Genomic DNA, 13,404 nt, shown 5'->3' with positions numbered 1-13,404 from the left:
CAAACTGTTTTAATTTTACAAAAATTATTCCATAGTTTAAAAGAAAAGGGGAGGGGGAGCATGCCCCAGCTAACTTTGAGGCTAGCATATCCTTGATACGACATGCAACAGCTGTTGTGATAAGAAATAATTCCCTATAACCAAAAGTCAGTAGCAAAGAACAGATTTGTCCAATATGCTACAGCAACGACCAAGACAAAGAGCACATGAGAAAAGCTCTAAAGAAATTCCTTCTAACTCTTAGAACTCCATGATCTTATGATAATGTATTCATATTATTAAGCACAAATGTTAATTTGTGGCAGTAAAATCTTGCGTACTTTTGATAATTCTAAGAAAACTAGATTTCAATGGAAATGTCAATAGAGAAAAGGAGAGAGAAATCGACATCAAGTCAAAGTCAAAAACTGCACAGGCTGTATCTGCTTTTCAGTAACAGTATGTGTGGTAACCTGAATGATATCACGACTCAGACACTTACATTCTAATAATATGAACAAGGTGTTGACCTATTTAGCACTGTCAAAAATTTGAGGCTTGTTATTAAAATATAGATTCACATTATTTACTTTGTGACTCAAAACTTTCCCAAGTTCACATACTTTTTGAAATGAATACGTCGAAGTTCAAAAGGGTATGAATCTGCAACTAAAAATACTGCAACATCAGAAATCATGTATTTATTGAAGAAAGAGCCATGGCTCCAATCATTGCACAACTGTCTACTTCATTTAAATAAATGAGTAATCTAGAAATATATTATGCTTGATGTAAACAATATAGTCATTTGTCTATGTATTTATAATATATCCATTCATAACTCAAGTGGGTTAAATTAAGATCAACTTACTTATAATTCTTAGTTCAGCCTAATGCAAACATCTGAAACCAACTGTCTTCTTGAGCTAATTTTATCTATGTTTAGCATTTCAGTGACTATACTATACTGCATATGATCTTTTGTAGATAGTCTGTATATGTGTGTGTGATTAAAGGATATGGCTATCAATAAACATCACTTACCTCATTTACTTTGGACAGCTCTCATTTTAAATCTACGTAATAGATCACTTATTTCATTTTCATGTAGTTCTTCTAATGAGAAGACTGATTTACAGATGCACTGGCATATTAAAAAAACAATAAAACTAAAACTATCAGTATAAAATATAATAACCCTAGGAAGACTTTTTAAAAGATGTACCTTCTTCAAGGATGGGTCGTGGGATGACAAATGGAATGTCCTGAAGAGGTTCCATGTACTTGTGGCCAGCACTAACAATCTTTATTTGCGGCAAACAGAGGACAAGCGTTCCTGGCATGCTGGTTTGTCCATGGTACCAACTTCTTACTGTTCCAGGAATGTCACCAGATACAATTGTGCTTGGGGAAGGCAAGCTATCATTTGGGACGAACACACAACAAGACTGTACTTCAAGCTAGGGAAAAAAAGCAGAATCAAAATATTTTGGATCAGATCATATTTGAGAGTAAATGTATCCTCAAAGACCTAATATCTTTACCAGAGTACAGAGGCAAGCCAAAAAAGAAAGTGCCCCATACTTATGTCTTTATGAGTTACTTCTACTAAAGAATATAACAAACACTTGAAAAGGTGTTGTTTCTCGCTATAAAGTTGATCAAAAGAGCACAGTGACATGAAATGAAAACATATCTGCCTTTCCACAGTTCTTTCCAAGAAACATGATTGAGTAAGAAAATGTGCTGGCATAGAAGGTGAGAAAATCCTCCTCCTTTTGCAGTTCATTAGGTTTTGTTAACACCAGCTAAGGCCTTAGGACTGACTAGCATTTTATTGCTCTTACTTTAAAAAATTAAAAAAAAAAACACAAACAGCTATTTCTATGTGAATTTGTCCCTTCCTTTTTACTTTATGACTGAAATATAAGAAAAAATGTGTACAACATTCAATTATATCTCTAGACAAAAATTAAAGAATATGTCTATGACATACATAGTAATGAAGAAAATTCAAGAGACTTAAAAATCAGTGCATTAGTCCTTACTTTTATCATACTTCAAATTATTACCTAAATTGTAATTTCATGTGAAATTTTTATGTTCCCGTATCCCCAGTATAGTTACTTAGGTTGCCAGGACCTTGTAGAGTTCAAATAAGACTAAGTAAGATAAAATCAAAAACTGAATACATCATGAGTTCTTAACTCAAAAGCAATGTAGGTTGAAGCCTATTAGTCTCAGTTAGCTCTTTTACAAGGTAATATTCTGTACCTGGTTAGTAAACTGCCCAAACAGCCTAGCATACTTAAATCATTTTTAAAAAATTACAAAATATGACCTGTTCTATAAAACATTTGGCATACAAAAGTATTATCTGTTTTTATCTAATAAAAACTAAAATTTGTTTGATAAATGCTTGCATATTCTAGCAAATTAAAATAACAAAGAGACTATATTTTATAAAAGATAACTAAGAATATGGTAATATACCTTCTCTTGGAGCTAATATATCCCTTAGCGAGAGCATATATAACAGGTCTGGAATTTCTTGATAAGATAATTTGCCAGTCTTATAAATAAGCAAACTTACTCATCTTTCCTTCAACATTTCTGTACATGTACAAACTGATGAATTTTGTGAAGAAAAATAGTAATATATTATTTTGCAAAAATAAATACACTGGTTCATGGAGTATGAGAATTTTTCATTCAAGAATTTCATCTTGTAGCTTAAGCGTGTATATGTTAAGTGATTTAAGAACACAACATTTTTAACTTCTGAAATAGAAGTGTATATTGTCTAAGATGTATTACATTTATGTACGAAATATGAACTAATTCATTAGTGATGTGCACGTAGAAGGGTACAAGTTGAAGCGGCACACTGAGAGCGTACTCTCCTATACTAATTATGGTTATAGGGTCAAACTATGAAGAGTCAGTATTTAATAATCCATGTTAAGTATTGACCCTATGTTGAAAAATGCTTTCAACAATGTGAGATAATTAGGTTAATATGCCACCATACACAAATATATACATAGATGTCCTGAGAAACAAATCTCAATTGTGCCAAAACTTCCAAAAATCACAATATATTCCAAATTTCCATTAATTCAGAAATAAATTATTTAATCAAATTTAAACAGCCTCAGCAATGCATGCAGAATCAACAGCATATGAATCTGACGTATGTATACAGCAACTCCAAAAAATAAACAAATATATGTTGTGGGGTTCTTTAATGATAAGAAGCAAAACAAATACATAATCCAAATCGCTCAAACTTAATGATAAAGTTACATCTATTACATATACTAAAGATATCACAGAAATCTTTTTATACTTTAAAAATAACTGTTAAACTGTATGTCTAAAATTGTGGTTTTAATGTAAAATGTTGAGTGATTTATGTAAGTGAATATAAATCTGCAGCAGTAAATTTTGCGTTAATGTAAGGATCTGACAATCCAAGGGAAAGAAAATGAAGTAATCTGCCAGTAAGAAGTCCTCAAACTGGGGGTCAGATCATGTTCATGGAAACCATCTGGTTGGGACCCTCTGAGCCACACCAAACACAAATGATCTTTTAAAAAAATATCCTATTCATTAATCCATCACAGCTGCACTGAGTGTTACTTCATTTTTCCATGGCAACATCCTTTCTGTTTCACGGATCTTATTTCAGTTTTGGTAGCAACATGTTCTTTCGCCAATATTGAACACATTCATGTGTTAAAGTGAAGGGATTATTACAAATTCTTGAAGTAGAACCACCTCTATTTTGATTCCTACTAGGTCAAGGGCTACATACCTAAGTATCATATGCTGAGGATAAACCAATAAAGCAGAAATTATTTGGTATTGTTTTTAATAAATGAAATGATTCTTACGCATTCTGAAGTTCCAAGTTCCATTTTTTCTTAAGTTTCAAGTGCTGCTTGAAAAGATATATGGCACTGTGTACCCCTACCCTCCAGAAGTAAGGTTTGGTAAACTTGGATTTTTCTAATTTGTGTGCTACATAACTGCGATCATAACTCAGTTAAAAAGAGATTTTAGATAGGTTTCACTTATACATTAAGCTAAGCATTTTAATTAGCCCACCGTCCATCATACAGAATACTTAATATAAATGCTTTACCATAGTGTCTGCCCTTTAAATAATGTTCCTACTTCCCATTCCCAAAGTAACGTGTTTTCCTTTCTTCAAAACTTCAAACCTTAGTGATAATTATATGTAAAAAATTTATACAGAATGAAATGTTCTCAGTATGAATGTATTTTACTGCCTCAGGAAACAGTTTCAAGTAAAAAAAATATTAAAATGAAGAAGTATTGCAGGTTCTATTTTCACTCACTTTTTCTTTCTTTTATTTATGGATTCTTTAATGTCTACCATTAAGTGAGCTGGAAGTCAGGAATAGAGACAAAAGACAGAGTCCTAGCACTTAAGAACAAGAAGGTTTTAAAATGCTAATAGCCTTATATGATTTTCCCAGAACAAATCGCCAGCTCCTTTGACTGTTTTGTACTCTACAGTGTCAGCACGAAGTGTAGTACCTCCCATGTACTAGGTACTAAATAAACAACCGTTAAATAAGGGAACACAATCATTTTTATTAACATCAGATATTGATATTAATTAAAATAATTGTTTAATGCATGTTGTTCACCATTTCATTCCACAGAGACACCTCGTAGAGTAGTTAATAAAACTGACTTCTCAGCCACAGGAGTTCAACTCCAGCTGTGGAACCTCTGACAAGTTATTTAATCTTTCCATGACTTCAGTTTCCTCATCTGTAAATGGGGGGAAATCAGCTTTGATATAAAGATGCAACATATTAAGTACCACATAAATGTTTGCTGAATAAAGTCAATGAACATATACTAAATATCCAATATATACTAGACCCATATATTAGCCTTTGTAGATTTATAAACGTTGCTCACAGTCTTTTTATTTTAAAACGCTTTTGCTTATGGTTTAGCTTTCTATGTATATAGAGGCCACCAAAATAAGCAGTATTATATTTGTACTACAAAACATATATAAACAATTGCTCAAGTCAATTTTTCTATTCTATAAATTTTTAATACATTATGAAAATATTTGGGGTATCTTCCTATGTAGTAGAAATCTGAATATACAAAATTTAGGGCATTAGTTAAAAACTTCAAAAGTGAACCGTGGTTGTCTTCTTTTCCACAGTGAGTATTATAAATCTCCACATTTTTCACATAAACATCAGTCAAGGGAAAACATGAAAAAACATTCCTATATTTGTATCCCAGACCTTCTCCTTCTAATGAACTAACCTGCAATTGCTGTCACTTTCTCAACGCCTATAAATAAAAATATGGCCCTGTGTGCAAATTTTAATCATTGAACATAAATAATTATTTTTATAATTAAGGTAACTGACAGTTGTTATGTCTAGCCTAAAACATCTACTCTTATTTAATCCTGGCGATAAGTCAGGAAGTTCACTGGCCTTGAGGATATTAAGAGAATAATGCAACATGATTACTGCATCACTGTTCATTCTCTATCTGTAACTTCCTGGGAGAGAAAATTCACTTGTTGTAGCTTAACTGGCTTATGGTAACGTGAGACACTTTGACATCCTCATCAAAATCACACAGAATGTGGTAAGTCATTTCCTAAAAGGAATAAAAGATTATTAGCAAAAGAAGGAGATAAGGATAAAAAATAGAGTCCATTATACTATACTGTCCACAATCAGAAGACTTCAGAAACTACAAAAAAACACCCAGGAAATGCCATAAGGCAGCAACATTTTCTTCAATGTAAAAGACAAGGAGACTGAGTTTGGCAAAAGCCAGGGTAATGTTATCCTTTATTACTGAATTCTAGGCCAGAGTAGTTCTATTTTGTCAACTACATGCCATTGACAATTATGTGATTCCAGAATAAAAATGTCACTTTTTTGAAGTATAATAGATAACATCTTTGCTGAGGAGCAGACAGACAAAAACTGCAAAGAACAATGAGTTTATGCTAATCTACTGTGAAGAGGGCCCCAAACTAAGTCCATATTAAAAAAAAAAGTTGTTCAATTTTTCAAGTTCTACATCTAGAACTATAAAATAATCCAACTACAATGATGTATAGAAGTTCTTTTTTCCACCATTTGAAGAATAGGTTGTTGCAAGTATTGTTTATGTCTCAATGCAATGTAAGTCTTTCTACCATAAGTTAAAAAGTACATGGGCTTAGCAAATATCAACTTGGGCCCCAAAATCAACTTTCCAGAGACTCTGATTCCAAACACATTTACTTGCTCAAACTTCCATTAAAAGAATAATCCTTTGATGGCTTTAAGTTGCGATGTTCTGTTTTATCTGATGACAACTTCCGGGCTTTCTTTTGTATGTTTTGGTTCATAGAACATCTTGGAAAATGGATTTAACTTTAAAAAAACCTCAGTTTTAGGGCCTGGATTTTGATCAAAATCTAGTTTTATCTTTAAACTTTTTCAGAATACATTAACATCTGGACATGTCTAAATATAATACAGGGCTGGGACTAGGGGTGAGGCAAGCAGGGCTCCTTGATCATATGCAAAATAACATGTATATATCATAGAGTACTCCTGTAATTAAATGTTAATTTGTATTCAATAAGCTTAGTCAAATGAGGGACATCAGACTAAACTGTATACTAAAAAATGGTTAAGATGGTAAATGTTACATGTGGATTTGGCCACAATTAAAAATACTAAAAGAAGAAAAAAATGAGGAACATCAGTATCTCTACTTATAACTAATCCATAATGACATATAAGACAGTTCATTGTTCATGGTCAAGCTAATGAAGGCACTGCATCATTACAAAACAGGCAAAAGAATCACAAAAATGTAAGAATTGGAAATATCTTAAACATGACTCAATCTAACCACCTCATACCACAGATAAGCAAAGTAAAGCCCACAGTTACCATTCAGAATCTGATACTGCTGACCAATGGTTCCTTGAAATTCTATACACTCTTGGCTTCCATGAACTCTCTGGGCTTCCCGCCTACATTTTTGATCCCTTGCTTAGCATTTTTTTCAAGAATACTTTCTCTTATACTGATTACTTTAGAAATGGTATTCACTTGGCCCATTGCTCCTTCAACTTCTTGTACTTTTTTGAATGATTCATTCTCCTAGGTTTAACCATCTGTGGATTCCCAAAATTGTATTGCTACTGTGCAACTCTTCCTTAAACTCCATATACAAATATTCAGTCCAATAGATAACCGGATATCTCACAGGCATTTCAAATACATGTGTAAATTCAAACTCCCAATTTGCCGCTAACCCTGAAAAGCTGCTTCTCTTATCATATAATGGCATCTCTATCTACCCACACCAGATCTGGAATACCAGACTTGCTCCTTTCTCTCATTTTCCAAATCCATAAGTCAGTAGGTTCTGCTGATTTTACACTTAAGTCTCGCAGGGATCACTGCCTAGCTTTTCCTATTGTCTAGTGTATTGAAACCATTGTTTAATACACTATGTCTATTTTTGGTTGTTTCAGGCAGCAAGATAAATCCGGTCCCTGTTACTTCATCCTGGGCAGGGGAGGATGTTTTCCAGAATATCTTGTGTTGTGGGATATTCATGTGTCTACTTGTTGGCTTACAAATATCATAAAAATTTCTTATATCACTTGGAATTTTAAATTGGAAAGTTTCCCTAGAGCTGTCAAATAATCACGTAACCTAATACTATTTTTCTTATCCTTTTTATATGACTACTCAAAATGCTATTTGAAAAGTGTAATTACAGTAAATTGTCCATTTTTTGTGGAATGGATAAAAAGGAATGAGGTTACTTTTAATACAACTACTTATAGCATCATGAAATAATATTTAGGACTAAAGTAGACTAACAGCTAAATATTCTTGCTAGTTATTACATACTGGACAATGCTATAGTGTCATCTAGTTCTACAAATCAATAAATACTACCCTGGAACAGTATTTAAATTCATCATGAATCTCAGTGCATGCCCTAGGAGTCCTTTCAGTAAGTGAAATTTACCTGCACACGCCCATCTCTCTTTTAGATCATTAAAGTTTTCTAAGGGAGCCCTCTAAGAGACATTCCCCACAAGACTTCATAGATGGCTCTTTGCTTTTTTCCTGCTAGACCAAGGGAACTATTATGTTTCTTAGCTCTCCTCAGCCTTTGGCATGATATATAACAAAAATTAAGTGCTGAATGTGAGGACAAATGAAATAATAATAAATGGAGGGAAAGAAAGCATTTCACAACTAGGCAACTAGTTGTTTAAAAAAATAAACAAGTTTGTACTAAGGTATTAAAGAGTTAACGTGCTTATGATTAAGCAAATACTTATATTTTAGCAAGATTTTCCTGGAACTACAATGTTTATCAGAAAGGACATACGGAATTTCAGAAAGCAAAGCAGGATATATGAAGGAGCAACAGGACCTTGGAGTAATTCCTCAAATTATATTCCACCACTTCATCAACTCCAGGGCTATTTCTGAGGGGAGTACAAGGTAATTAATTTTAACAAGACATGTAAGTACTAAGGGATCTGCTACAGTCCCACTATAGTCAAACTTTTATTTCTATACCTATATATTGCATATACATATTTCATGCGTGTGAAATGAAAGAATACTATGTAAGCTTATTTTGGTATCAAAGCACTTTCACTAGAACAGAGAAGGAAAACTGAGAAAAAGAAAAAAGAAAGGAGTTGTGTTGCCAGAAAGAGAAAGCAATAGATAAGAATCAAGAGAAAGCAAATTTTGTATAATAGGTAGACATCAATATTCAGGGGAAGTGTCCACAAAGATCTATTATACACTGAATAAGTCTTAGAAAAGACACAAAGAATACATACCTTTCCTACAACAATTCTTAGCCCTAGTTTAATGAAATCAAAATACAACTAATTCTTGAATAAGATGGCTTAAAGTAAAGTGCTAAAGAAAGGCATGATATGTAACGTAAAGCACCGCAGAAAGATCTAATAATATTTGGATTATTCCTTTCTTCCATGAAATACTATTTATATTAAATTAACATTTAGAACTTAAGATTGAACTATAATCAGATGAGTTCAGTGTTATTTATTTATGTAATAATTATAGTAGAAATATATGCTCTAAGTAGTTATACATCTTCTTAATTACTAATCACTCTAGTACTTATTGACTACTAAAAACACCACAGATTACTCTTTCTAGAAGATAACAAAATAATACGTAACAAGATGATGGGTAGTACTTATCAGGGAAAAAAACCCACTTAATTTACTGATGATTTAAAGAGTAAAAACAGAATGTGTTAATTAATCAGTGAACTTAGAGGAGCCCATGTGGCATTATGCAGAAACACAAGAAATAAGAAAAAAGACTCCTTAAATTTATTTTCTTGTGACTACAGACTAGAGTAACCTAACACTACAGACTGAGATGGACCAAACTGAGAAAGAGAATGTAACTGAGATACAATTGCCCATGTACTACCCTCATTCCCATCAGTAATGTCTCCCCTTAGATGAAAGATTTTGTTATACAGAAAAGCTACATACAAGTAAATGAATAAATATAAATAGCTATGAGGAACAAAACCAGACACTACTATCATGAAGGATGGCATGGGTAAATGTTTATACAAGGACTGAATGAAAAACAGTAAAAAAGATCATAAGGAGACAGTAGTTTACTATAGATTAAAGAAAGTAATATTGACTATAAATGATCAGCAACATGTTAAGAGCACTGTCTGTTTTCTGCTTCTACAATCAACCTCAAGCAATGTAAAGGCACTGAATGTTTCCTGCATTGCTGCTGTCTCTCTTCCTATTTGATGCCACCAACACATCAAAAGAACCTTGAAAGGAGAAAGACAGGTAAGTCAACACAGGGAGCTACAGTTACGAGGATAATATCAACAGTAAAAGGCCTAACACTGGCTGAGATTGGTGAGATGCAGCTGGTATCTGTGAAAAGGCCATATTTCTTGCAAGCTAAAAGTTAAAATGACAACAAAAGAATGACAAAACACACTTTCTCCCTCCTACTCTTCTCTGAATTTTCTATAAGCAGCATGCTCAGAAGAGAGAGGCTGTAAAGGACTCCCAAAATCCAGGTTAGTGGCTCTGGTATTAGATAGATTTGAAATACAGTTGACCCTTGAACCACAGAAGGATTAGAGGCACTGACCCCTCACAGCGGAAGATCCATATATAACTTTACAGCCCACCTGTTGGATTCACGGTCTGCATCTGCAGATTCAACTACAGATCAAGTAGTACTGAAATACTGAAAAAAATCCACATATAAGTGGATCTGCACTGTTCAAACCTATGTTGTTCAAGGGTCAACAGTAATCATATTCACATACTGATAGGAGGCAACTGGAGATGTTTCAGATTTCTGAAAAGTAATTTTGGTAAGTTTTCATTATAGTAATCAGACTACATTACAGCTATGCATAACGTGTTTGTATTGTGAGTTATCACTTTTCTATGCTGCATAACAAATTACTACAAATGTAGCAGCAAAAAACAGCACATACGCATTATCTTGCAGTTTATGTGTGTGAAGCTTCCCGGTATAATCTCCAGGTCATCCACCTTGCTCGTGTTCAAAAGGTGGGAACAACATTCTTTTGCAATTTTCTACATCTTAAACAGAAGTGAAAGACCCCAATACTTAGATATTACTGTCTGATACACATAAAACTCCACAAAGATGCCTCTGACCTCAGTCTTCCATATCTTATTTCAAAGTGGAAAAGATCTACACAAAAACTTAAAAACTGTTGAGTTACCCTTACCTAATACCTATGAAAGAAGATAAGAATTTAATTGTATATTTTCATCAGTTTAAACATGATGTAGAAGAAGGGTAATTTAAAAAGATTAAATTATGTCTACTTAGAAGTGAAAATAAGTAAAAAGAAAATTTAATAACAATAAGATAAATAAATAATTATAATTTTCATATCTAGTTTATGGTTAGGTAGGAAAAAATAGAAGGGTTATCTAATTATTCCAACTAAGCTTTTATTTTAGCACCAAGAATGGGATTTATACACCGACCATTGAAAATATATTAAATAAAGCTTAAAAGAAACAAAAAATGCAATTAATTAATTTTTTTAATTCAAGGAACATCTCAAAATCTGTGGTTTTATAAATCTATCAGGAAAAGCACAAGTGTTTCATATCACTGTTAATAACATGCAAAGTACAGCAATAGTTTTCTTCTAAATTATGAAAATGAGGTAGTATACATAAGCATCACCAGTGAGAACATTTTTACCAACATTAAAGGTACCTCTGAAAATTAAAAAGAGTCATATAAACTAAAGCCACGATATTTCTAACTTTTATTTTACCTGCAATGTGAGACTTTTTACTGCATTCCACACCACTCCAATAAATTCTTTCATTCTTTCCTCAGGACTTCTACAGCCTTCAGATATATTCAGCATGGCTTTCACAGGAACTGACAACGGTCTGGACTCTAAGTATAAGAACAGCTAATTATTTAACAGAAATACACCTTACACTTTCACAAAAATATACAGAAAATATTTTGAGAGTATTTCTTTCCTTGCCTAAAATTAAAGCTTCTATATGAGATTATAAAATATCACATTAGATCATTTTATCTTACAGAATTACTGATTTTTGCAATTATTCAAAAATAAGCAAAACTAACCTATTAAAAGTCAGGAGAGTATTTCTGACTCTTGTCAGGGATTGATGATTGGGAGGTGGGTTTGGGGAGCAATGGTAATGTTCTATTTATTGAATACATGGATGTATTCATTCCATGAAAATTTATTAAGTTGTAACCTAATAATCTGTTCATTTCTCAGTATAAAGTTAACACAGCAATAAAAGTCTTACTTGAAGAAAAAAATACAACTACAAAGCACTGGCTTTACCTGAAACTGATAGGAAATATGTCTCCCATTTGTGAATTTTTCTGATAACAAAACCTTACTCACAAGATCTCTCAATTTTAAAACTGATTTGAAACTCAATTTTAAAACTGCTGGTAACCAAAAGAAGTACTGATTACATAAAAAGCAGTTTTATGTTATTAAAAATTTTGTTCAACTAAAATAAAGAAATTAGAGAACTTCAATAATTTTATATGTAAATTCCAAAAATTATACTATAATGTATAGTAAGATATATCTGAACAGATCCATATATATTTAGGTAATACATTTTGTGTTAATGCAAACATATAATTTATAGGTGTTATTTTAAATACTATAAGATAAATAAAACAGATCTTACTTTTCAAGACTTTTACTAAGTTTGATTGATCACAGAATGTTCTCCAAAGTAAATGCCACCATATCACCACTATAAGGATGACAAATGCTATATCTACTCATATTTTTTTTCTTCTCTCAACTTAGTTTGCATATTTGTATTGATACTAGGTAACAATATCTTAAAGGCATGAGACATAAATCTTTTTTCTCATAATTCTACAGTCTAACATACTATACATATTTGAAATTCAAGAAATGTTTGTCTTAAAAAAAGTTTAAGAGAGATCTGTGGAGATAGGAGTAGAGCATTCTAGGCAGAGAGAACAATACAAAGTCTCAAGCTGGGAGTGTACTTAGGACTTTCAAGAAACAGTATAAAAGCAAGGATGGCTAGAACAGAGGAAGAGTGAGAAATGGGAGACGAGGACAGAGCTATCGCTAGGGACCAAATCACACAGGGCTTATGTGGGCCATGGTAAGAAAGTTGGGTCTTACTTTGAGGGAGCCAGGATACGATGATGGATTCTAAACACAGTCATGAAATTAATGGACATATTCTGAAAGAATATTTCGGGCTACTGTGTAGAATGCTGACTACATACATTAAGTATTAAAAAAGGAAGACAAGTTATGAAAGATGGTGGCAGCAATGGCAGTAATGAGAAGTGGTGAAATTCTGTATCCATTTCCAAGATACCGCCAACAGGATTTACTAATGGACTAGAAGTACAGGAAGAGAGAAAAGCAAAGCAAGTATGACTCCTAAGTTTTATGTCTGAGCAACTGAAAGGATGAACCTGTAGGGTGAGAAGAATCAAGAGGGAAAGAAATGTAGTTTTAGACTGTCAAGTTGAGAGTTCCATTACAGATCCAATTGAAGATAATATGGCAAAAGGATAAACAACTGTTAAAACTGGAAAAGAATATGAATGGATAATTCACAGAAAAAATGTAATTTGGCCAATAAATTTATTAAGAGACATTCATCTTCACTAACAAACAAAAATTAAGGCAACAATCATATATCCTTTTCAATTGTCATGGTGGCAAACATTTTAGAGCTAACTTATATTTAAAAATTTTTGACAGTGTCAAAGCCCCTCGTTAGAATGCTTCACATAC

At 32.7% G+C, this 13,404-nt stretch overlaps 1 protein-coding gene across 10 annotated transcripts in view; it reads right to left on the bottom strand.

The window, feature by feature from the left end:
* Nucleotides 1-13,404, bottom strand: part of VPS13B (vacuolar protein sorting 13 homolog B) — a 627,348-nt gene that overhangs the window by 352,325 nt on the left and 261,619 nt on the right. For all 10 annotated transcript variants that reach the window (XR_006725148.2, XM_045517215.2, XM_074352636.1 and 7 more), the window contains exons 22-23: nt 11,386-11,513; nt 1,205-1,439 (exon numbers count right to left, since the gene is read on the bottom strand). Coding sequence is in view for 9 of the 10 variants with exons in the window: in XM_045517215.2 (XP_045373171.2) it covers nt 1,205-1,439; nt 11,386-11,513 (363 nt within the window). In the remaining variant the exon portion in view is untranslated. The remainder of the gene's footprint in view (nt 1-1,204; nt 1,440-11,385; nt 11,514-13,404) is intronic.

Source organism: Camelus bactrianus, chromosome 25 (genome assembly GCF_048773025.1).
Source record: "Camelus bactrianus isolate YW-2024 breed Bactrian camel chromosome 25, ASM4877302v1, whole genome shotgun sequence".
Lineage (NCBI taxonomy): Eukaryota > Metazoa > Chordata > Mammalia > Artiodactyla > Camelidae > Camelus > Camelus bactrianus.
This window is presented reverse-complemented; position numbering and strand designations above follow the sequence as displayed.